Source organism: Seriola aureovittata, chromosome 6, assembly GCF_021018895.1.
Source record: "Seriola aureovittata isolate HTS-2021-v1 ecotype China chromosome 6, ASM2101889v1, whole genome shotgun sequence".
Taxonomy (NCBI): domain Eukaryota; kingdom Metazoa; phylum Chordata; class Actinopteri; order Carangiformes; family Carangidae; genus Seriola; species Seriola aureovittata.
In genome coordinates this window covers 25,999,834-26,021,498 of record NC_079369.1, presented here as the reverse complement: position 1 = coordinate 26,021,498, position 21,665 = coordinate 25,999,834, and the positions used below count along the sequence as shown (strand labels likewise).

Here is a 21,665-nt window from a genome sequence, read left to right as displayed (position 1 = left end):
TTGTAAGGATTCTTCAGGTAGTTTGACGCTGATCCAAATGAGCAGTTTGTCGGTTTTGTGATGTCGTATCCACTTTAAAAAAAAAAAAAAAGTTTTTAAGTTGTTTTCAGCTTCTTCATCAGTGTTTTTTAGAGAGTAAAACTGAGAGAACAAGAAGCTGCTGAACAATCATCATCTACCTAAACGCTCAGGCTCGATGTCAAAAACCCAGACAGGCCCCTTCACTGCTTTACTGAGATTACACCACAATTAAGATAAGACTGGATGACATTTTCCTCTCTGTCTTTCCCTCCCTCTCCCTCTTTCTCTCTCTCTCTCTCTCTCTCTCTCTCTCTCTCTCTCTCTCTCTTTCTTTTTGTAGTATGATTGTAAAGAATGTTGTTTAAAGATTGTTTAAAGAAGGGAAATTGTGTTCGCCCTTTGATGTCTCCTGAAATGTGAAACACCCAGAGGCTGATAGAAAGGCTCAACACCCGACACACACTCTCTCACACACACACACACACACACACACACACACACACACAGACACACACAGACTCTGTGTTGCACAAAGCGCTACTTCACCCAAACTTTATTATACAAACGCGCAAACAGACTAAACACACATTTCACTTTTCACTGGAAATGACTTAACTGCTCAGTTTCAGTTTGACCTCAGTGGAAGTGAACAGTCACCTGAGCCGCTCCCTCTTCTCCTCTCCCTCTCTCTCTATCTCCCCGCTCTCTCCCTCCCTCCATCTCTCCCTCTCTCAGTCTGCAGCTTTCTGCTGACTCCAGGAATTATGATCTGTTTCCCGTCCGCAGGAATAATAGAATACAGGAGGGGGAAGGGGGGTGGGGGGGTGGGGGGGGTCGGCAGCAGCTCTGTGGAACAGTAGTGAGGAGTCCAGCTCCACTGTGGTTACACTGTGTGTGTGTGTGTCTGCAAATGCATTTATATCCAGATGTGCGAATGTGCGATATTTTCCTCTTCATTTCCATAAACTTCACACATTAGAAGATTATCCTTGGACGTGGACACACACACACAAACACAAATTTAATCTCGATTAATGGCCATAAATTGACCCCCCCCTGTTATCTTGACAGTTAACGCCTCACGTATACAACCACGCGGCAGGGCTGCGGATCTCCCTCCAAAGCGCTGCCAGAGCCTCTGGGCACTTAACACTATCGGCAGTCAGATCCAGCCGCTCGAGTGTGTTTGGAGTGTGTGTGGAGTGTGTCCTCAGCCGCGTAAATATTTATCACATGGCTCCCCCAGGAATTTTAATGAGCACTGATGGAGAGCAATCAACACAACAGAGCCCAGAGGAGAGAGAGAGAGGGAGAGAGAGAGAGAGAGAGAGATGGAGTGATGGGACAGTTTGTGATGTTTGGTTTGAAATATCACAAGAACTTTCACTGTTTCAGTGTGGAGATTCACACTTCCCTCCTTCTCTGCTTATTGTTTCCTGTTGTTTATCTCCTTGTGTGCATGTGTGTTCTTGTGTGTTCGTGTGTGTGTGTGTGTGTGTGTGTGTGTGTGTGTGTGTGTGTGTTCGTGTTTTCCTGCTTTCGACCATTTTGCAAATCAAGATCTTGTAAGATTCTGGAGTACATGTTTGTGTTTCTTGTGTTTCTGTGTGTGTGTGTATGTGTGTGTGTACACTCATCAGGGTGACAGGGCCACCCCTTAGAGGTCACTTAACACATTGTGTGCTGGCCAAGCTGCATGGGGAGTCAGGGAAGGAAACCTGAGCTATAACTCACACAGCTCTCTCTCTCTGTCACTCTCTCTCTCTCTCTCTCTCACACACACACACACACACACACACACACACACACACACACACACACACACCTGTCACACTCTGCACCTGACCTTTGACCTCTGGCTGGGAGTGGCTAATAACTGTCTTTGATTCCTACAGACACAGCAGCTCGCAATTCATTTAAATGTACTTCAAAAATCAAAATCAAAGCCACAGACTTTAATTTAACATTCTCCCAGGATATAAGAGGAAAAATACATCAGGATAAAGCTCCAAGATTTCCACTTGAATGAATGGTGGGTTTCCACATTAAAACAGCTTATATTGTCAATGAAGCTTTGGAACAAATGATGCATCATGTAGTGTATATGATGCTGTGCAAGATGTTTCGTACCTTGAAGCTTCTTGAGAAAGAGATTTTTTTAAAAACGTAACATATTCTAACATCATTCATATGAAATTGGAAATCAACCTTATTATCAGTCTTTATTATCAGTATATACATAACACAGACATACTGACAGAGAAATTATTTAAACATAAATACAACTGAAATATGATGAGTATTAGGCTTCGGCTGGTACTTGACAATATATATTTTCTTTTCTTTTCTTTTCGACCCTCATTTCACTGCTTTTCTGACTGTACCCAGTAAAACTTTGAATTGCTGCTTATTGGCAGCATCACTTATACCTGAAACATAGAATTCAATAATGTGATTATATATTATTAAAAAAACACATAATAATATAATTATGTACTATTAAAACAACAACAATGAACTGATATCATTGCCCACCCCCCCACCCCCCCCGCGATACTATTGTATCTCATATATTTGGGCTGGACTGGATTATAGATATTAAATATTGGATATCTCCTGGGCCTAATGAGCATTAAAATACATTTCTCTGTAAATCAACCAGTTCCTGACTTTTCACTTCTGTAATTTTGTGAGGAACAATTTCTGTCTGTTTCTCTGTGTCTGTCAATTTCAATTCCACTTTTCAAGTGTTTTATTAGTAGGAAGTATGAAATCTATTAGAGAAAGAAAATAATAGATTAAAGGAAAAGGAACAATAAAAACGGTAAAAACAAATGTGGTTATGATACAGGCTGCTGAATATGAAATATATGTACATTTCATAATCGTAATATTAGAACAGTGTCACTGTCTCACTCTGATTGGACAAATGCATTCATTCAAATTTAAATCTGCTTTATTGCCATGATCATAGTTAAGTAGAGTATTTGCCAGTGCAGCTTCTACAAGGCTTACAATGTAAGAATTCAGAATCTTTAAGAAAAAAAGACGAACATGACCACATACGTCTCTTGTTTCATCCCTCCCTCCCTCCCTCCTCACTTCCCTCCAGCTGAAACTGGGGGCCTTTTGTGCTTTAGAGGAAGTGATAAGTCGAGGCAATGCTGGCGGAGGTGTGTTAGAAATTGACCAGTGACAGATTTGTGACTCTTGGTCTGAATAACCAGAAATGATGAAGCTCTCTCTCTCTCTCTTTTCTTTTTTTTTTTTTTTTTTTTTGCTGGAAGTGTGTCCCCACCTGCACACACACACACGTAGCAGCTCACACACCTGGTCGCACAGCGATCGCTGCTGCAGCCGCCATCTTCTCACAGACAGACAGCAGCGTCAGGGCTTTGGAGAGGGATTTTTTTTTTTCCTTTTCATCCCTTCTTCATGTCCCCATCATAACAGCATTTCATCCTGGGTATAAAAAGCCCGAGACCAGGGTGGAGCAAAGGTCAAAGGTCAGAACATCTGGGTCTGGTTGGAACATCTGGGTCTGCTGGGGACGAGCGTGGCCTCCAGACTCTCACAGTGTCCTCGGGCTGCTTTATCTGATTTTCTTTGAAGTCTGTGTAGCCTCATGTCCACTACTGTACAAATACCAGAGACGCTACTGGACTTCCAAAACCACATCATAGTCTCCCAGCATGCAGCCCTCAGAGAGAGAGAGAGGGAGAAGAGAGAGAAGAGAGTTGTTTTCTTGAGAACGTTTGATCTGCCTCTGGTTAGTGGGTGGGTTTTCAGTAGAAAGAAAAATAAATGTAATTTAGGGACATTTTGCTTTTTTTTTTTCTACCTATCCTTAAATCCTTAAATATGACTGTTGTAGGTGTTTGTGCGCATGTTTACACGCTGCTACATGTTTGTGTGTGTGCCCTTATGTGTTTGGGGGTCAGTCTCGATGTGGCGTGTGATTTATTGAAAGGCCTTGCAGTGATACCAGAATTCCTTTGCGTTAAATGCCTGCTCTGAGTGCCTTTTACTGCCTGTGCGCTTTATGGACCATGATCACACTCTATTTGTCTCTCTCTTGTACATTTCGAAGGATTTTTTTTTTTTTTATGGCTTCTCATCTTTATTGGAGTGAAGAGTGTCAAGAAAAAGGAAAAGAAAGGAGACATGAGGAGGGATATTCCGTGTACTTGGCGAGCAGATCTTGGAAACGCTGTGAATATTGATTGTATAGTCAAGGATCTGGTAGTTTGTAGTCTTATAGAGAGCGGAGGAGCCTCTGCACCACTGGCCACTCCAGATGTGCCAAGCCAGGGCCATTCTGCAACGATGGCACACATCAACACTGGGAAAGAGTAGGATACTATTTGGATTAAAGTTTATCTTTGGATTAAAGCTCCATATAGTACAAAGGCAGATGTCCATGTGTTGTTTGATTATAGATCAGGTCTAGGTTCTATATTAATACTGTGAAAGTATCAAAGCCTCAGTCCACAGAGAAATACACACAGCCTGAATTCAGAAACTGAGCCTTAAAACCAGCTGTCAGGACTTATGTAACTTTGTGATGTCACAACAAAGCAGTCACTGCTCTCAGCCATGTCCCAAGCCCTGCCCACCTGGACCCACCATCCAACCTTGCAGAATTTGGTGTCTCTGAGTGTTTTACCTGAAATCTGCTATATTTTTATTGGATCACTCAGAAAACCATCAGCCAATCAGAAGAGAGGCTCAGAGCCTCCTCTCTTCTAATTGGCTCACCGACCTGTTGTTACCAGAGCTCCAGAGGGAATCCTGAGAAAGGAGATGTAAAACTACATTGAGATGGTTTTTGGTTACAAATATATCTTCTTATGGATCAACACTTGAAATAAAACACAGAAGAAGAGGAAAATTAGGAGCTTTAATTTGGCAATTTGAGTGAGTTTAAATTCATTTTTAATATTCATTAATTAATTTTGGATCAGTTCAGCAGCTGTAATGAGGTGGTTTGTTACTGATTAGCACAACTACACTTTCTGAATATTCCTGAGACTGATTTTAAGGCCTCTTCTCCATAGCAACAATCAGTGTGGCCCATGGGTAATGTAGTATTTAGTCCGACTCAAGTCAAAGAATATTGTAGACAGTAACAGTAAGAGCTGAAATCTTTCTGCATTTGTGTTACACTTGATTTATCCAGCTTTGATTGACTGTTTATGCATAAACTACCCATGATGCATAGCTGTGGTCATAGAGCTTGAAGCCTGTAACATGGTCTCAAATGTTCATATAATCTCTCAAATATGTCTGAAGATGAGGGACACATTCTGTCACAGCTCATTTTCAGCTTTCTGCTACCACTTGTTATTATCAGCGCTGCATATTTTCAGACACGGGCAGAGTGCTGCTTTAAACAGGATGTACCAAAACGTTTGGTTTGGTTCTAAATCGGATCCATATGAAGATTATATTGTGCCCCCATCTGTTAGTAGTTCATGTTGAATTATTCGCTACATGCTCTGTTTGGGGTGAGTTCAGTTGGCCGCAGAATGCTCTTGTTAGCAGTTTGGAAGCAGCTTTTTCCTCCACCGAGCTGCACTGCAGACGGATCCGCGAGCGTGAGATTGTCTGTCACCTGCAGAAATCCTGCCTGAGAAAGACCAGGCACAGGATTAACTTCCTGGATGCTGAACCATGCGGTTTGTGCTAAGACGGCAGACTTAGCAGACAAGAGTCCGATTTCAACAGATGTTCTCCCGCCGAGCTCAGATGGAGATTTCAGAGGCTCGGCGTGACGGCGATGATGACGATGATGATAATAATGCAAGGAACAATCCTTCTTACTTCCTATTGGTGCTCGGTATCATTGAAAAGTGGTTTGGTTTCCAGGATGATGCTATTACAGATTTGAAGACGGAACTGTTTTGGAATACCTTGGTATTTATAGCAATGATCATCATTCATGTGGTGACACTTTGTTCATATTAATCTATCATCATTAATCATCAGACATCCCTGTACTGTAGTATAAACAGATTGACACGTGTCTCAGACTGTACCCGCCTCTTTAAAGTGCTGTTCCATTAACATTCACTCAAATAAAACTGGCCCTTAGTATGTGATGTAATAGGTCCACCGTGGGTAATAAATAAATATGGAGCGCAGCCATCATTGACTGTAGAGTGTATGAGAACAATGCTGTAGGTTGTACTCATGACACACTGCTCTAACAATGATTCTCTATTTCACAAAGACAACTTAACTTCACTGGTTAAAGTTAGAGTCGAGGTCGCCTCCAAACAGGAAATATTTGTTTGAAATTGTCAGTTGCGTTGGCTTTAGCCCGTTTTCCAGCCTGTTCAAGGCGGGAAAGGTGCGCCTGTATTCCTTCATATGAGGCTTTCAGACCGGACGCGATTTGCGCTCGCACTGATCAGGAGAGTTGCAGAGGCCAGAGCAAATATAGGCCGAGTTTTCCAAACTTCTAGCGGGACACGTCAAGTTCCTTCTGTGTTCAGAGTCTATTATTGCCAGCAACAAGGAAGTATCTTTCCAGTGCTAAAAAAAACAAGCGTTAGCACTAGCCCCTCTAATAATAAGAAGAAAGGGAGCGGCAAAGAAGAGGCCGTGGGTGCCTTCAGGTAAAGAGCGCCGCCTGGGGAAGGAGCTCCGTTTCACAGCGACAAACCTCCAGGTCTACTTTCCGTGCTTGGCTGGATGCCTTGTTTCTATTGGTTGCGCAGGTGTTCGTCACAGCGCGAGCGCAGCGACAAACTCTCGTGGCACAGCGCGAGCCATTGGAAATAATTGGTTTCAGAGTGCAGCAGCGCCGTTGCTGCGTTCTGTCTGAAAGTCCCATTACCGTTCTGTATAAATGGTACAAATACAGAATGGGGGGGGGGGGGGGCATTGTTCCTCCTTGTTGCCGGTGCAGCTCAGAGTTTATTTCAGTTCATTCAATTTACATATTGATGCAGACAGAAACAAAACAAAGGCTACTCCAGGGATTTTTTTTCCCCACTCTGCAGAAAGCCAACTTTCTTGCACTTTTTTTTCCTTTACTTTTTTTGGCATCTCCCTCTGACAGGCTCATATCAGGTAGGACCCCACACTCTTGGCATCTAGCGACCAATCAATTAAGTACAAAGAAACCCTGTCAGTGTCACACAACTCTTAAACTAAGTCTAGCTGCTACTGGAAATGATGGTCTGTAACACTCCACCTCAGACCAGCCTGTATGTTCGTGACAAGACCAGTTGATGTTTCTTTTATGCCAGCTACGAAATTGTTCTCCATTACAAACCCTAATCAATATAATTATGAAGCAAGTGGATTATTTAATGTAATTGTGGAGTAAGTCACCCTATAATAATTACATTCAGCCCCATGATGAATTATGTCTCATTGCTGTAGGTAATTAGTCTGAAAATGTTTCCAGTTATGGCTTCAGAGCCAAAAATGGATATGAGGAACATACAGAGCTGCTCACATGAGAAAGAGCTGTTTGTCCTGCTGCAGCTTTCATCTGCTACGCTATGCTGTGTGTGTGTGTGTGTGTGTGTGAGCCATGTGGAGTTAAAAATAAAAAAGGGTGCTCACCCAGAATTGAACCAGGCTTTCAGCTCCGGCCCAGTAATATCAAACTGAACAGTGTCAGAGTTTGAATCAGCCTGTACTTGTTCACGATGTGTGTGTTCAGTATTTCTGCCTTTGTGTGTAATCAGAAGACGGAGCCTCTCTGAGATGTGGGTCCCTGCTCTCTCTAAAAGGCTTAACTATGCCAATGCTGCTGTGAGCGTTCCTCTGTAATAAGATCACCCAGAAAAGACATTTTCAAGAGGTCCAGCGTCAGATAAAACACTGTTCTCTTTATACACTTCACGGCCCCCTGTGCATTTTCCTCTGAGCTGTTACTTATAGTTAGATTTCAACATCCTAGTTCTAATTAATGGAACTCGTGTGTTTTTAGCTTTGTGTCTGCAGTTTGGGGAAGATCCTCTCCTGTTTTAACATGTGCCCCCGTGCACAAAGCCAGCTCCATAAATAAGTGGGTTTTCCCAGTTTGGTGTGGAAGAAGTTGACTGGCCTGCACAGAACCCTGACCTCAGCCGCATTCAGCACCTTTGGGATGAACTGGAACGCAGACTGCGAGCCAGGCCTTATCGACCAACATCAGTGTTAGACCTCTCTAATGTCCTGTAGCTGAGTTGGAGCGAGTCCCTGTCTAGTCCCAAGATTTAGCAGAAAGCCTAAAACAAGTAGTGAGCAGGCTGTTACAGCAGCAGATGAACATGATCCTTCATATTTCAGTTCTGGTTTATTTGGTCAAACCTGTGATTATTGTTCGTGATGCTAAGAATGATAAATTAAGTTCCTTTGGAAATGACAAGTTTATCCATCTCTTGGTGCAGGAAATATCGGACTTTTTCCGCCAGGTGTTTGGCCTTTATAAAATTCGTTTGTTTTTCATGATTAATTGCTGAAGCTACTCATGTACCAGCCTGTATCAAATATGTTTCTACTGAAACTCTCCTGCTCTTCAAGGATATGTCATTAGGTGACACATGCACATTTATAGAAATTACATGCAATATGCACATGCAATGAACTTGTCTGCCAAAGCCCGTCCAAAATTTGCACATTGTTGTTTCCTGTGAATTCCTTGTGCCCGTGCACGCCATGTTTCATTTAAATCCAGTTCAGTCCAGTTCGGTTTTCTTTATCCGTGTGAGAGCGATTGTGTGCAGCAGCACAGGTCAACAGATACACACTCGATGCAACAGAGGGGAAAAGAAATAACAACACTGTTAATCACAAAACAAAAACAATCAAAAGCTTTGAAGATATATGTGGACATGGTAATAAATACCTATATTAATGAATAGATAACTGTCAATATATTTTAAACAATACACAAGCTGTTGTACAGTATATAATCCAGTGCAAGGGAGGTGGACTCTGCCAGACTACAGTGAGAGTAAACACATCTAATAAGCAGAATAAATTGCAGACATAAAAAGTATCAAAAATTTGATTTAATATCAAGAAAGTCTTAAGGATTAGAATTTTTTTGAAGTGGTATGTTCAACATTCACATATGGGTGTAAAGCTCAAATTTCCACATGCTGTGTTCGGGTGTCCACATACTTTTGGCCATGTCATGTGTTTCTTTAGAGTCTCCATGCAGAGAGAAAACCAGAGCGAAAGGAGAGACGCAGCACAGCTCACACAGACTTCCTGCAGCAGCAGCAGCGCGGCGTTTGTGTTAAAGATGAAAACAAGTAAAAAGTAAAGACAGGCTGAAGCCGTCGTTCACCTTCCATCACAGGCCTTCCTTTAGCTTTGGATTTAGCTTCAGGATTGAGGAACGTACAGTATCAGTTAATTGAAAAAAGGAGATTCTTCAGGATCACGTTTCACCACAGGGTTTTATTAGACCTCTGGAGGCCGACGTGTGTGTTTCTGACACAAACTGACGCCTGACACATGAAAAAAATCCCCAGAAACATAGAGATGGAAATAGAAGTGGAAGACCGAGAGTCGAGTGAGGGAGAGAAAGAACATTTTAAAAACACAGAGGACGCGCAAGGAAAGAGGTTCTTTTCTTCTTTCTTCTTCTTTTCTGTCTCTTTGGTGGTCTGAAGCAGGGTCTCGCTGGATCTTAAACCCGGTGCAAAACACAACAGGGGGGGAAATGAGTAAGGGGGGTGGGGTGGGGTTGAGTGGGGGGTCCTAGGCCGGGGTTGGGGGGGGTGGGGGGTTACACCACCAGAGTCCCACAATTCATCATACTCTGGCACCGACGGGGGCTGTCTGGACAGATTGGTGGTGGGGAGCCGAGAGGGGGGATTGATGGCCAGTGAGACTCTGTGACCTCCCCTTTTTCTATGAAGGGGGAAATACTGGTTGTGTGTGTGTGTGTGTGTGTGTGTGTGTGTGTGTGTGTGTGTGTGTGTGTGTGTGTGTGTGTGTGTGAGAGAGAGAGAGAGAGAGAGAGAATGAGAGAGTTAGAGTAATCATCACCCCTCATCCCCTGCATCCTGTTGAAGACATCAAGTTGGGTCATTGAGATGAATCCAGTTCGTGTTTATATCAGGACGACACATCAGCTGTCTGCAGGAGTCTCCTCCTCCGAGCCACGATCACATGTGACAGATGATTTGTTTGTCTTTCTCCCCCTCTCTCTCTCCCCCCCCCCCCCCCCCCCCCCCCCCCCCCTCTCTGTCTTTTTAACAGGACTACCTACAAGGTGACAGCACCAAAGCGTATCAGCAGCTGGGTTGGAAGCCAAAGGTGACTTTTGAGGTGCGTGTCGTGTTGGTTTCATACACACCTGGTGGGGCTGGGCCTGGTTAATACCAGTATCGTAAATGTAATGGGAGTCGTTTTTCTGCACAAGTACAGACATGGAACGATGTGATGAAATATAGCGACGAGACGATAAAAGTAAAAATACCAAAACAAAGCAGGTCAGTGACAAATAGAAAACGGTCATTGAAGAGATTAGAACGAGGGGCTGTGCTGTGTCTGTGTGTCTCTACATACGCAGAGAGAGGCCAGGGTTCTGGTCCAGTATTTTACATAAAGTTCAACATGATAAATATAGATACATTAAAACAGACATTGACTGCAGGGGCCAATTTAATTCACACAACAAGCAACAACGAGAAGCAGCAAGAAATAAAGAGTTCGGGCCTCTCAGAGTCTAATCAGCCGGATAATAACCTGTGTTTTATAGAAATAGCTTCTTCTGTTTAATCCTCTGGGGTCTGAGCATGTTTTATTTATAGTAACATAACTTTATTTCTTCATATATCACTGTAGCTTATTTATGTCTGTAGACCATAATACATTTTTTATAATGTGATTTATTAATATTTTCAGTGATTTAAAGACAAAAAAAATTAGTCCTGATAGAATCAATTTACATGTGAATAGAGTTTAATATATGTTTTATTTCTTATATTTTTCTGCTATTTCGAGTGCTTACCACTAAATGTTTGCACATTTTTATTGGCGCTTGTGTCATTTTTCAAGTATTTTTTGGGGTTGTTGGCAGCTTTACACTCAAATTAACAAAATGAGAAGACATACTTAAAGAAAAGAAATAAAACATCGCGATATCAAGCTGGTGAGGACAGTTTAAAAGGTGCTAAACAAAGATAAAAATGAATGCATTGAAAGTTAAAGTCAACCTGGACTGTGAGCAAAACCCTAGAGTAGATGGCATGAAATGTAATTTTAAAAAAAACATACAGAATAGAGAGAATATTTAATCAATATATATCACAAAAAAATTATCAAAATCACATTAATCCATGCCTTTTACTGTGCTCCGCAAAACTCTCCTCACAGAATGCTAATCCCCTCTTTTTAATTACAGTGTGTTTACAGTAATAATTTTTTGATGTCAAAATGTGTTTAACAATTACAGGATATGATTGTGTTGTCACTGAGGCTGGGAGTTGACAACATGAGTTTCTGTCCCAGCTGGAGACGTATAAACTTGTTTATCACAAAACCCCTTTGATCCATTCAGGAGCCAGAGTTCCTCAGTGTTTGATGTTGTTAAAACACAAGTTTAAAATAGTTTAAAATTGGGAAAAATCTTGAATTAAATCAGGAAATCTGTGATTGATGAATAAGTTAAGACGATCAAGAATCTGACTCCACGTGCTTTTTGTTGTAGACACATTTCAGTCGATAAACAATAAGTGTTGAGGTTCAATATCACAGCACTGTGTTTCCACGTAGATAATCAATTACTGTTCCACAATAATACTGAACTATATGTGTGTTTATGAAATGAATACTAAAACATATGGGCTCGAATGCTCATTAATAAATCTAAGTGTAAACACATAAAAACAATTGATTGAGAAAGTGATTGCTTGAGAAATGTATTTGTTTTAAAGTCAACCTCTCCCTCCATGTATAAGCTGAGCACTGAGGTGTGAGCGTGGTGTCTCTGTGCAGGAGCTGGTGAAGGAGATGGTGGACTCAGACGTGGAGCTAATGAAGAAAAACCCAAACGCCTGAGGCCAAATCCGTCGCTCCGCCGCCCGGGGTGGAAACGTTTCAGCACTCCAGTCCTCTGCCGCGGACACCCACAGTGGAGGGAACATGTATTTTTACCTTCATGACTTTTTCCAAATGAATGAATTGTGTCCTTTTCTTCATTATTAAGGGGGTTAGATGGAATCATCCATTGTCTTTGTGTCTTTGTCTTCTTTTTGTAATCCTGTCGTTGATTTAGTTTATTATCACATAGCAAAGATGCCTTTTATATGTCATCACTGATCATGTTATTATTTTTATAGATGTCAGGCTTAACGGTTTATTTATATGACTGTTTCTTTAGATTGTGGACTGTGTTAATTTACTTTTTTTTTCTTTCCGAGGATGAAATTGAAGAATATATAAATAACTACAATGAATGAAGGTTTTTATCTTTATTTAAAAAATAATAATCACTGGGTTTATTAATGGTAAATACTCATTTGGTGCAATAAAGATTCATCTTTTTACATGTTGTCCAAATGTTTCTGTTTTCTGATACTTCACAAAACTGTGATAAAGACAGAGGGATACAACAGTTATTGAGATGATGGTTCTGCTTGTGTGTGTGTGTTTCTGTTTGTGTGTGTGTTTTTATTTTAAGGCAACAAGAGATGAAAGCTGCAAGCAAAACCTTCCTCCAGGTTTTAAATGCAGGTATGTTATAGTTAAGTGTGTGTGTGTGTGTGTGTGTGTTGTGTGTGTGTGTGTCTGTGTGTGTGTGTGTGTGTGTGTGTGTGTGTGTGTGTCTCACGGGTGCCCAGGTTGTGTGGAGGTCGGTTGGCTCAGCTCCTGTCGGGCGAGCACACTGCGCTCCTTTTATTCGGCAGGAAGTGCGTGTTTCTCGGGGCCCGGACTCCCACAGTCCCGCTCTCAAACACCGCTTGTCTGAGAGAGTCTGGCTCCAGCAGTTGGAGGGCGTATAGACCTGCACGCGGACCGGCTCTGGTCCTGATGATAGCTGCTGTGTTTAAAGACTGGGAACACGTTTCATCTTATACAAGTTAATTAAGGATGTCTTCTTTCTCTTACATTCAGCCTCCACTTGTGTACGGTCTTTTTTACATTTAATTAAAGTATTAATCAAGTATTAATAATAACAGCTACGCGGAGTTCATTTAAACCTTTTCACGTAGATCAAATTCTTCTCTAATGAATTTTTTTCTCACTTGTTTGTAAAAAAAAAAAAAAAAAAAAAAAAAGTAAAATTCCTCCTAAATGAATATTTTTAGTAGCTTCATTAATATATCTGGCTAATTGTAATGGATTATTATAAACTTCACATACTCGTTATTATGTTTAATGACGTTTCCTGGGCCTACAGTCTGTGACACGTGGATGTATTTCCAGCATTTTGGTGAAGTTTCCTTTTTAATATCAACATGTAAAATACTGTGTTACAGGTAAAAAGTCTTTGGGCTGCTATCAGCAAAATATAGCCTGCTGAGAATAGAAAATACAGTTATTCATTATGCAGCAGAATGTCTCCTGTCGGTGTTGAGTTCTTATAGCTATTATTGGATTACTATTACTATTATTATTATTATTATTATTAGTGATACATTAATGATTAAGTGTTAAGCTTTATTCTTTGTTAGTTTATGAGTTTTCTTATATTTTATAGAAATAATATTTTAATCCGTACATGAACTGAAGCTGTGGAATAAATAAAATGACAGTATTCCCACATGAGATGTAGCCTGGAGGTAAAGAATAAAGTAGGAGAAAATATAAATACTTATCTAGTTCAAAACTGTGCTCGAGTAAATATAGCCTACTTAGTTACTTTCCACCACTGGTGTTATGTATTTAGGGTTTGACATTCAGCCTGTACGGAGGCCTGGAGGTGTCAGTGAGGGCGGGAGCGCCTCTGTGTGTTTGTGAGGACAACACTGAGGACGTTTAAAAGTCTCTGTGTGATCGTCCTGGACAGCGCTGCGTCTGTGCGGACTCCAGATTAGAACCAGATGTGGCTCAGAGGTTGTTTTGGGCCCCTGAAACCGCGCTGAGAGCAGAAAAACACACACACACACACACACACACACACACACAGGTGCACTGCGTATATAGCCCTCAACAACAATTAGACCCGGCTTGTGATCAGGTTTACTGTTGGCACACGAAGAAAGTAAAAGTGAAAGAAAAGAAATGTGGATTTGGAGAGCAGCATAAAGGAATAAAAAGCGCTTCGTGCAGCTACATAAACATTTTAAGGGGATTAAACGGCTCTAACGGTCAATTTAAACTCACGAGGTGGCCGCACATTCCGTAAGTCCCTGTAAAGATACGGATATTAGCCTGCAGAGTTTTTCTGTCACATCTAATAGACAGTGAGCGGCATGTGGAGGAGTAAAATCATGTCTGAGAGTCAGTTTGCAGGAGAGAGGAGGAGGAGGCTGCGCCCTCAACAAACCTTTAAGCATATATAGATATGATTGAAAGGTAATCAATAACATTTCATCATGTGATTGGCCTCAATCACTAAATAAAATAACAGAATATTAATTTGTCTTTATTTCAGATGACGCCTGATATTAGTTCATTTAGTGGGAAATTACTGGGGCGCAAGGAAATAGTTCCCATCTAACAGTTGTGACGTTATTCATTGTTCTCGCAAATTTCAAAATAAAACCTCACAGCAAATTAATAAAGTCATGTGGTGAGGTCACAAAGTGAATAATAATAATAATAATAATAATAACAATACCAATGATGATACTACTACTACTACTACTACTATTAATAATAATAATAATAATATAATTCAGGTAGTGGGATTTTAGAAAATATAATCAGACAGATTTGAGGCGTAAAAGTAAAGTTTTCTTTAAAATTAAATACAAATTAATTAATTAATTAATACATAGACATTAAATATTTGTATTTCATCCCACTGGCGCTAAATGGCGGATTTCAGCTCATCTGGCGGCTTTAACTGGTTTGGTATGTGAACTAGATGAAGGGTTTAGCTCAGCGGGACTTGGTGCATGTTTTCAGGGCATCGAGACTCAAACGCCAACACATGAGAGTAAAGTGTGTGTCGGTGCCAGATCCTGCAGCAGGACTAAAGACAGGACGGTGCGATCTCAATCATCGCTTCTGCATGAAAGGATTAGCTCTGCTCCCCCTGAGACACAACACACACACACACACACACACTTCAGACAGGAGGCGAACAGTGAGTGAGGTGAAGGTGACACTCTTACAGTCTGCTCTGTGTTTGTTATAAGCAGCAGATTGCTGCATCTGAACTTTAACGCCTTTAGTGGGAAATGTGATATTCTGTGAATATAATGTATGACTGGCCTTTTATACTGGTTATAATATGTAATATACATTTCTATTCATTTAATTAATCTTTATAGGATCTTAGAGGAAATATTTTATTCAGGCTATTGTTTTTCGATTCTCGTCCTGATTTGGACAAATTCATTTCCGTGATCAGTGTGTGAACTTTGAATATTTAGATTTGGCTTCAAAGAAATAAAATATCACAGATAAAACAATACTATAATCCCGCTGTAATTTAACTCCAATTGACTCAGTCTTGTTTTTCTTACAAAACAAATAAAGCATCTAAAAGTATCAAAAACAGCGTCTGTGTAAGAAAATAGATCCTCCTCACTGTAACAAAAAAACCCTCCAGACTCTCCTAAATGTTTTCAGGGGCTCTGACCTGATGTTTCTCCTCTAAGTGCTCCGGTATCAGTCACTTCATACACACAGCCTGAGCTTACAGCTGTGCAGTGATATACGACACTCCTGGTCGTCTTTAATGCTCAACATCGTGTCAACATTGCGCTGAATTCGCCAACATGGCGCCGTAAAGAAACACCTTTAACCTACAAGTGTGAGGCCTCGAGGCCCCGTTTATTTTTACATTGATGGTAATTATTATTGATACTGAATTAGACATTAAAATAACCTCAAACACCACGTGGCAACAATAACCTAATAATCGTTAAATGAGGCCTCTTGAATGCGCTTTTGTGAGCGTATAAAGCTTAATGGCAGCGTTTCCAGTGACGGGCCCTCCTCTCCTCCACCTCCTCCACCTCCTCCACCTCCTCCTCCTCGGGGAGTCTTTTCCCCGGGACGCTGCAGGCCTATAAACCGCCACAACAATGCACCGGTCCATGCACAGGCCCTGCGCTGAAGGTGCTTCAAATAAGTTAGTGACAGGCTTTCACTGCAGCCTCCTCGCCGTCCTTTCCTAAAGTGCATTGTTGACATCCTCTCCATTAACCTCCATCACCTCCTCCTGTCTTGTCCTTATGATGAAAAATGATTCGCAGCCCCTGAGAGAAATTTCCTTCCTGACTCTTGAGAGCAGCATCAATCACAGAGACGTCTGTTTAGAGGCAATAATCTAGATTTTCTCTTTTAAATATATTACTGTGAGGCAGATTTCTGCGCTCGAGCTGTTGTCTTGCGTTTTAAAGGCCCTTTTGCAGTTGAACCTCAGATTAAACCCCCAGTGGAAGGTGCAGCAGTTGAGCCAGCAGCGCATTGTTTACGTTATCTTTATAATGGGCTTGACTCATCTGACTGACTGGCGGCTCTAGAGAGCGTTTGCGCGCTGGAATTTGTAGTTTCACTGACTCATTAAAATCTCATCCACACAGGCCTAAAACTGACAGACATGTTTAAGCCACCTATTCACACACACACCTGCACACACACACACCTGCACGCACACACACACACACACACACACACACACACACACACACACTGCTCCGGGTCCAGAAGTGTTACATTGTCTGTTATAGAGACTGAATGTGTCTCATCAGGTCTCTCAGCGCCCGCAGGCAGCTGGATCAGAGCGCAGGTTACAGGGCCAAGGTCATTCAAAAGCTCAAGTAAATACATTTTTTTTCAAATCTGGTTATTTCCCTATAATTATAATTATTATAATTATTATAACTAGCTATTTATGTCTTTGCCAGAATCATTTTAAAAATAATCTCTTCCAAAAAAAAAAAAAAAAAATCCGCGTCACGTCTTACCTCTACGTGGGCAAAGAGTTCAGACTATTACATTACTCATGATGATACTTTCGTTTTTAAATTCAATTATTAATATTAAGTAATAGTACAATTTTAATAATGATATCTGGGCATGTGGATTTAACTGCTAAATAGCAAAGAATAAAAAAAGTCTAAAAAAGACTTTTGACTTTTTATAAGAAACTGGGCCTTTTGGGGGGAGGGCTGAAGGTGGTGGTGGCGGTGGTGGTGGTGGTGGTGGTGGGGGGGGGGTGCCTCACGTCATCAAGGAAGTAGTGAAATAAATAAACATCTGACAGCAGCAATATTTCAATCAGCCATTACAGGCCAGTGCTGCCTGCAGGACAGCAGAATGCAAAGCAGGCTGCAGTGAATCCCTCTGTCACAGATCAGCTCCATCACACCGTCCTCATCAAGCATCAACAGGCCCTCCAGAGTCTGAAGACCTCCACAACACATGCAGCTGCAGCTTCTTCTTCTTTCTTTTTTTTTTTTGCTACATCCAAAAACCTCCCATCATTCACAAACAGCAGTCAGACGGAAGCCTGCTCGGTTTGTAATGACTGATTTGTTTTGCTGACAAGGGCCTTTAGTGAGTTCAAACCGCACTGCTGCTGCTGCTGCTGCAGGGCCGCCACACGTGTATTTATTTACTGCCTGCATTTACACCCCAGTACTGAAAATATACAACCAGCGGCCCAGTCTCAAGCTTTTCTACTGAAAGTTGAAAAAAAAAGAAAAAAAAAAGAACATTAATGTGTTTCACCTCTCACACCTCGGCTGCGCAGTCAAACTGCGCCTGTGCAGCGCAAAGCAGGGCGCAAACACCCTGAGAGCTTTATATAGAATATTCCTTCTTGAAACAGATTGTCATGTGAGTCTTTCATTGTTGTGTTATGCAGGTTTCTTCTTTTACAAGCTGAAAAATCCAAATTATGAGGAATAAAAGATGTATATGTTTAACGCCACTAAAACTACACACTCCAGGTGTATTTTTGAAAATGTATATTTTTTCAATGTCCTTTTAATTTTCAGAGCATTTAACAATTAGAAATAAATTTCAAATAGTCTGAATATAAACATATTTTCAACTCTATCCCATTATTCTTCATTGTCTACCTCTCAGTTTCACACTGCTCCCTTCTTTTAGCATTACCTGTGCTAATAAATCACTCCAATTAAAATCAAATAGACGGCACTTTATTAAACAAACAAAATGTAATGCCTTCAAAATAGTTTTTTGAACAAATAAGACAAAATGAATAAAATAAGTCAGTATAGGCTACAAAAGGTTCCCCTCTATTTCTATACAAGAACTGGGACAAATCAAGGCAGCAAATAAGAAAACTGGAAAAAACGTTTAAGTGTTTGGTCCTCAACATCCAACCACTCCCTTTCCCTAAAAAATAAATTACTATATTAGGCTATAATTTACAGTCTGTAGTCATAAAAGCTGGTATTTTATATAAACAATTCTCAAAGTGAGAGGGAAGGAAACTTACGTGTTTTTGGTGTTACACACGCCTCGACAACAAATCTCTGAATCTCTCATGTCCATTCGGAGTGTGAATAAAAGACCAAAGGTACAAAAAAATATAGAAAATATATATTAGAGTTATTAATTTAAAAGGCACGTGTTGGCTTTCAGAACTTGCTGCAGTCATAAACAAAAGCTCCTGAGGTGCGGTAGATGGACTGGCCGGACGGGAAGGCCATCTGACAGCTATTATTCCCGTTGACCGGGGAGCCGTTCAGCCCAATCCGCTGGGACTCGAACATCTCCCGCACAGAGTGGAAGTTCTGCTGCTGCGCCGGGTAACCCGGGCTCAGGTGGCTCAGGTCCCCGTACCAGGACGCGAGCCGGCCCTGGTGCGAGTGGTGGCCGTCCTGGCCCGCCTGGCTCAGGTTGCTATGCCCGAGCGGGGACGCGGTGGTCGTGGTGATGCAATAGTCGGGCAGAGCCTCCTCCACCGTGGTGGACGGCGCCAGGTGGCCGCCGGAGGACCTGTCCCCTGCGTACAGGCTCATGGCTTGCATGTTGCAGTGATAGGTCGCGTTGGAGTTTGTGGAGATGACGTTCTGGTTGCAGGTCGTCGAGTTGTAGGCGGATGTCTGGTTGGGGGAATAGTTGAGCGACAGTGACGGGGTGATACCTGTCCGAGAGGAGGCGATGAGAGGCGGGGAGAGCTCGGCCTGCGGAGATCCCCGCAGGGAAGTCATTATGTTATCCACGCTGAAGCCCTGCGCCGGGGCCTGGCCGTGGTGGTGGTGCTCGGGTCCGTCCATGCTGAGTGACCGGGTGGAGGGCACGCTGTGCGGACTGCCTGTTGACATGCTGCTGCTGCTGTCGGGGCTTTCGATCTTGGGCACGGCGCTCAGGGTCGGGGACGCGGCCTGCGGCGGCGTGGAGGTCCCGTTCTCAGTCTTTATATCCTGGATCCGCACCGGCTGAGAGCCCTGCACCGGCGGGTCCTGCTCCCGGCCCGGGGTTCGGGAGGAAGGGTCCTTGCCCTGCCTGTCCCGCTCGTCCTTTTCCTTCTGCACGTCTTTCTTTTTGAACCTTCTCCGGCGCCGCAGGAAGCTGCCGTTCTCAAACATGTTGTATGAGTCCGGGTCCAGGGTCCAGTAGCTGCCCTTACCGGGCTTCTTATCGTCCCGGGGCACTTTGACAAAGCACTCGTTGAGGGACAGATTGTGCCGTATGCTGTTCTGCCAGCCCTGCTTGTTGTCCCGGTAGAAGGGGAACCTCTCCATGATAAACTGATAAATCCCGTTCAGGGTGATCTTCTTCTCTGGTGAATTCTGGATCGCCATGGTGATGAGAGCGATGTAGCTGTACGGAGGTTTGACCATGTCCTTCGGCTGGTGCTGAGGGGTGTACGGTCCGTACGCCCGGGCCATGCTGGCCGGGTACTGGTCGTGGGCCGCGTGGGAGTACATGCTCATAGGCGCAGGCATCCCGGTGTAGCCCCCACCGGCCCGGTAGTAGCTCTGGTCGCTGCTGATGTACGGTACAACTCCTAAAGAGTTGGGGCTGGAGACGGAGTAGCGCGCCTGCATCCTGCGCAATGCGTAAAACCTCCCCAAACTGCTTCCCCCCAGAAACTCTCACGGCTCGTGCGGGTGTTCCGATTCTGTTAAAGTTCTCTCTTGTGTCGTGACGGTCTGGACGTCCTCTTTCAAGCCACAGCTCGCCACGGTGAACCGGAGAGAGCACACACTGCCGCAGTGAACATTTGGGAAACTGAGAAGGCTAAAAGTGAAGCTGGAGGAGCACGAGTCTACACAGCAAGGAACTATTTTTTACCCTTCACATTTTTTCCTCCCTTTTGGCTGCTCGCGCTGCTCCTCCCCGAATGTGTGCTCCATCATCCAATTGGAGGACGAAATGAACCTGTGGAAAAGCTGCATGGCGATAAAAGTTACTACACCCCCCCACCCCCCTCTCCTCCTCCTCCTCCTCTCTCCTCATGCGGCTCAAACATGGAGTTATTAAAACGCTGTTAAGGGTGTGCCCATATTGCTGAAAAATTCACTTAATGACCCAAATTGCGAGACATTGAGTTTTTATGAAATGATTTATAATCCATCACACTGGGAGCTGTGAAATAACTCAAATTAATTTATTTTGAAAACGAGAAAGTGAGTTTATTGTTGGGTTGTTAGCCCCAGAGTATCTGAACAAACTGCGGCTCCCTCCCCTCCATCTCTGGAACATTAAAGCTGTGCGTAAAAGGTGGAAATAATCCACACAAACAAACAGCACCAAAAAGAGACATTCACAAGCACATTCTGTGATATCTGTCATATCAACCGCAGGCCTGAAATTAAAGCTTCACATTTCTATTCTTAAAATATTACCAAGTGACTAAACCTGTAGTTAGAGTCAATGTTTTACCAATAAGGAACGCAGGATGATTGGAACACTGATCAGGTCTCAGTCTGTGAGAAACTCTCATCAGCTGCGGGTTTTAGCCTCTGAATAAACACACGGACATGAAAGAGTGTGTTGGATGCCTGCCTCCTGCTCCCCGACAGCGCCGGTGGGCGGTGTGTGGAAACTAATTAAAGGTTAAATGAAGATCATTTGGTCGAGCTGGGTGAGAAAAAGGTTCCCCGGGTGCGAGCGCGGCTGCTGAGACCCGAGGAGGTGGCATTTTTTTAATTTGAAGACCTCCAAATGCTTTTCTCACACACACACACACACACACACACACACACACACACACACACACACACACACACACACACACACTGACCGGGGTGTTAACAGAGCCATCAAAATTCCCCACAGTCCTCCACAAAGTTATGTTTCGTTGTTGTTGATTGCGAAGTAACAAGAGCAACACGCTGGTGTGTTTTCAGCCTGAAGAAATAATCATTTGAAAACATCAGAGATGGAGACGATTAAGGAAATTATATTGATCCATATTGTGAGGCCGATAGAGTAAATGATGTCATCAGTTTATGATCAACTTTATTATCAAATTCAGATGAAATAACGGGATAAATCATCTAATACTATTTAATATTTGTCCTAATTTTTTTGTTGGTTATTTGTGATCCAGGGCTTTACCGCTCTATTTCTAAAGATATTTT

General features: G+C 42.6%; 2 protein-coding genes across 2 annotated transcripts in view; one reads left to right on the top strand and one right to left on the bottom strand.

Moving 5' to 3' along the window:
- Window positions 1-12,527, top strand: part of gmds (GDP-mannose 4,6-dehydratase) — a 183,887-nt gene extending 171,360 nt beyond the window's left edge. Inside the window, exons 10-11 of the mRNA XM_056378553.1 lie at window positions 10,237-10,305; window positions 11,977-12,527. Of these exons, the coding sequence (XP_056234528.1) occupies window positions 10,237-10,305; window positions 11,977-12,039 (132 nt within the window). The 3' untranslated portion in view covers window positions 12,040-12,527. The remainder of the gene's footprint in view (window positions 1-10,236; window positions 10,306-11,976) is intronic.
- Window positions 12,528-18,244: 5,717 nt separating this feature from the next.
- On the bottom strand, window positions 18,245-20,456 carry LOC130170405 (forkhead box C1-A-like). Its single transcript, XM_056377653.1, has one exon. It carries the CDS (start codon window positions 20,124-20,126, stop codon window positions 18,711-18,713), a length of 1,416 nt encoding a protein of 471 aa, XP_056233628.1. The 5' UTR covers window positions 20,127-20,456; the 3' UTR covers window positions 18,245-18,710.
- Between the last annotated feature and the right edge of the window lie 1,209 nt (window positions 20,457-21,665).

Bases quoted from the DNA above. Each gene is read 5' to 3' on its own strand.
- LOC130170405 (XM_056377653.1), bottom strand. From the start codon at position 20,126: ATGCAGGCGCGCTACTCCGTCTCCAGCCCCAACTCTTTAGGAGTTGTA.